The sequence below is a fragment of the Nicotiana tomentosiformis genome, chromosome 6, assembly GCF_000390325.3.
Source record: "Nicotiana tomentosiformis chromosome 6, ASM39032v3, whole genome shotgun sequence".
Lineage (NCBI taxonomy): Eukaryota > Viridiplantae > Streptophyta > Magnoliopsida > Solanales > Solanaceae > Nicotiana > Nicotiana tomentosiformis.
Window position 1 is genome coordinate 142,842,655 of NC_090817.1, and position 2,694 is coordinate 142,845,348.

A 2,694-nucleotide genomic window follows, 5' to 3' on the forward strand; every position below is an offset into this window, starting at 1 on the left:
TGAACTCGGGGACTCACCCTTGCGTGTCTAAAAAAATTAAGGGTTTTGTTCTAAGTTCGAACTAGTGTTCACTCGATTACAGAGGATACAACAACAAAATTTTCACAAGGCAAAAGCACAAAACATGTTTGAACATAAAACTAAGAAGGCATTCAAAAGAAGTTTTTCTATTATATATTGATAAAAAGGTAATGTACAAGAGACCGATCAAGGTCTTACAAAAAAGGAAACTAAGTCCTAACTATGGCCGGTTTTGACCTCTTCTTCGGGAGCAACTTCTCCTTCAGGTCCCTCATCGGATCCGCCTGGACTGCCTTCTTCATCATCGTCTTCGTCATCGAAGGAGACAAGCTGCCTGGCTTCAGCCTCAAGCACCTTGGCTCGGGCTATCTCCTCGGAGAGGTCAAAACCTCGAGTATGGATTTCCTCGAGGATTTCCCTCCGGGATTGACACTTTGCCGAGTTAATGATCCATTGCTCCCGGTCAGAAGCCTCCCTTAGCTGCATTTGAGTAGCCTTAGCATCGGTCCGGTACATGGCAATGGACTTGTCTGCCATGACTTTTGTCTTCTCGATCTCCACCTTGGCCTCACCAAGCCCGGTTTCGAGTTCCTCGATCCTCTTGGCTTGGGCCGAACTTTTCTCTTTGATGCCCCGAAGTTGAACCTCGGCCAATGACAGTTTGGCCAAGGTAGTTTCTTTTTCTGCAGCCAGGCGGTCTATATTCTCCTTCCACCGATCAGAATCGGCCTTGACCAGATCGACTTCTCCCCGAAGCAACTCAATCCTTTCAACCTTTTGTTGCAGCAGAGATAATGAAGTATTAGCCTCCACAGTTAAGGCGAGTCCACACTCTATCAAAAAGATGCTCACCTGCTTATCTAGCTCGGCCTCTTCCTCACGAGCCGTGGCCAAATCCGCTTGAAGGTCCTTTATAGTCTCGTCTTTTTGGCCGTAAAGAAGCTTCAGAGCATTCCTCTCCTCCGAGACCTTTTGGAGCTCGGTTTCACACTGGCTGAGGTCAGCTCGAAACTTGGTGAAGGCCTACACAAAAATGGAAAACACAAGTCAGATTTAGAAAAAAAGAGTAAAGAAGAGAAGTGCAGTAAACAGATTCTTACCCGAAATAAGAGACGTTGGGCCTCTTCTAAAAGAATAGAAGTGTCACTGATATCAGAGACATCATCGACTCCAGTAGAGCAATCCCGAAAGGGATCCCCTACACTAGATCCTCTTCCTATATCAGGGGCCTTCAACTCTCGAGCTTCCCTTAGTGCCTCCTCAGAAAAGGTTGGAAGAGGGCAAGTGACCTACTGTCATGGTCCCGAGCAAGTCTCTCGGGACACCCTGATCGATCTTCGGGGTCTCAAAACCAGCCCCGTCCGATGTAGCTGCATATGGCCGAGAAACGATCTCGACCTCTGGTAATTCGGGATCCTCAACCGATTTTCTTTTGGAAGCCTCCTCGACATGAGGCTTGATTTTAGCAGCCGCCGTCGGCTCAGAAGGTTTGGTGACCTCGACGGCTTTCCTAGGTCGGACCGTTAGTGCCGAGGCATTTTCCTCTTCTTCCTCTTCTTCGTCTCTCAGTTTTTGGACCGAGTCCATCATGAGAGTGATTACTTTTCTCCTCACCCTTAGAGGTTTGGGCTTGGGGTCCTCGGACTGCGATGCATTTTTCCTCTTCTTGTCTTCCCCCGGCTTTGGAACCGGGGACTTGGTTTCTTCCTCGCCACTTGAAGGCCTCAAAATGGCATCCTTGGTCAGGCCTGCATGAAAGGAAATTTGTGACGAATGAAGTATAAAAAGTGTTTCAAAACATGAAAAAGGAGATCCTTACCGTGATTCTTGGCCTCCCATCTGCCCTTTGCCAAATCACGCCATGCGCGTTCGGCATAAGTGGAAGTCGAGTCTAACTTCCGAACCCAATCTTCGAGGTCAGGTACCGCTTGAGGCATCCAAGGAACAGCTGCATGTCGAAAGGGGATATCAGGCGAAGTCGAAGAAGGTACGAAGAAACAAGTTTAAAAGATCACTTACGATTGAAGTTCCACTCCTCAGGGAATGACATCTTCTCTTCCGGGATAATGTCACGGGTCCTCACCCATATAAAACGGCTCATCCAACCCCGATCCTTGTCCTCGTCGATGCTCGAGATCAAGTCCTTCGTTGCCCGGTGTTGGAGCCTGATTAGTCCTCGATAGATTCGAGGCTGGTACAACCGCATGAGGTGATTTAGAGTAAACTCTAGCCCCTCGGCCTTGCTAGAGAAGAAGCGCGGGATGATTACTATGAGCCATAGAGAGGGGTGGATTTGGCCGAGGGTGACCTGATTTCTTTTACAAAGATCAATAATCACTAGGTCGAGGGGACCCAATGTGAAGGGGTAAGTGTAAACACTTAGGAACCCCTCCACATAAGCGGTGATGCTCTCTTCAGGAGCAGGAATTTGCACCACGACCACGGGGCCCCAGTTGCAGCTGTTAATACCCAATTGTTCCCTCATATATATATATATATACACTTTCAAAATAGTGCATATGCATCATCATTTGATTTATAAGCATACACAAGTATTTTTCATAATTTTCCATGATTTTTAAAGACTTTAAACTAATTTATTTCTGCATTTTTATTGTATAAATATCCAATAATTATCCTCCAAATTATTTTATGATGATTTAATCATCTGAA

General features: G+C 46.5%; 1 protein-coding gene across 1 annotated transcript; it reads right to left on the minus strand.

The window, feature by feature from the left end:
- Positions 1-237: 237 nt before the first annotated feature.
- Positions 238-2,071, minus strand: LOC138894875 (uncharacterized). Its single transcript, XM_070179609.1, has 4 exons — positions 2,041-2,071; positions 1,420-1,769; positions 1,122-1,277; positions 238-1,044 (listed from the first exon to the last, which is right to left on the minus strand). Exons 1-4 carry the CDS (start codon positions 2,069-2,071, stop codon positions 238-240), a joined length of 1,344 nt encoding a protein of 447 aa, XP_070035710.1.
- Between the last annotated feature and the right edge of the window lie 623 nt (positions 2,072-2,694).

Coding starts and splice junctions, on each gene's coding strand:
- LOC138894875 (XM_070179609.1), bottom strand. CDS start 2,071: ATGTCATTCCCTGAGGAGTGGAACTTCAATC. Junction 1,278..1,419: donor AGGATCCCGAATTACCAGAG/GTCGAGATCGTT, acceptor TTTTCTGAGGAG/GCACTAAGGGAAGCTCGAGA. Junction 1,045..1,121: donor CCCAACGTCTCTTATTTCGG/GTAAGAATCTGT, acceptor ATTTTTGTGTAG/GCCTTCACCAAGTTTCGAGC.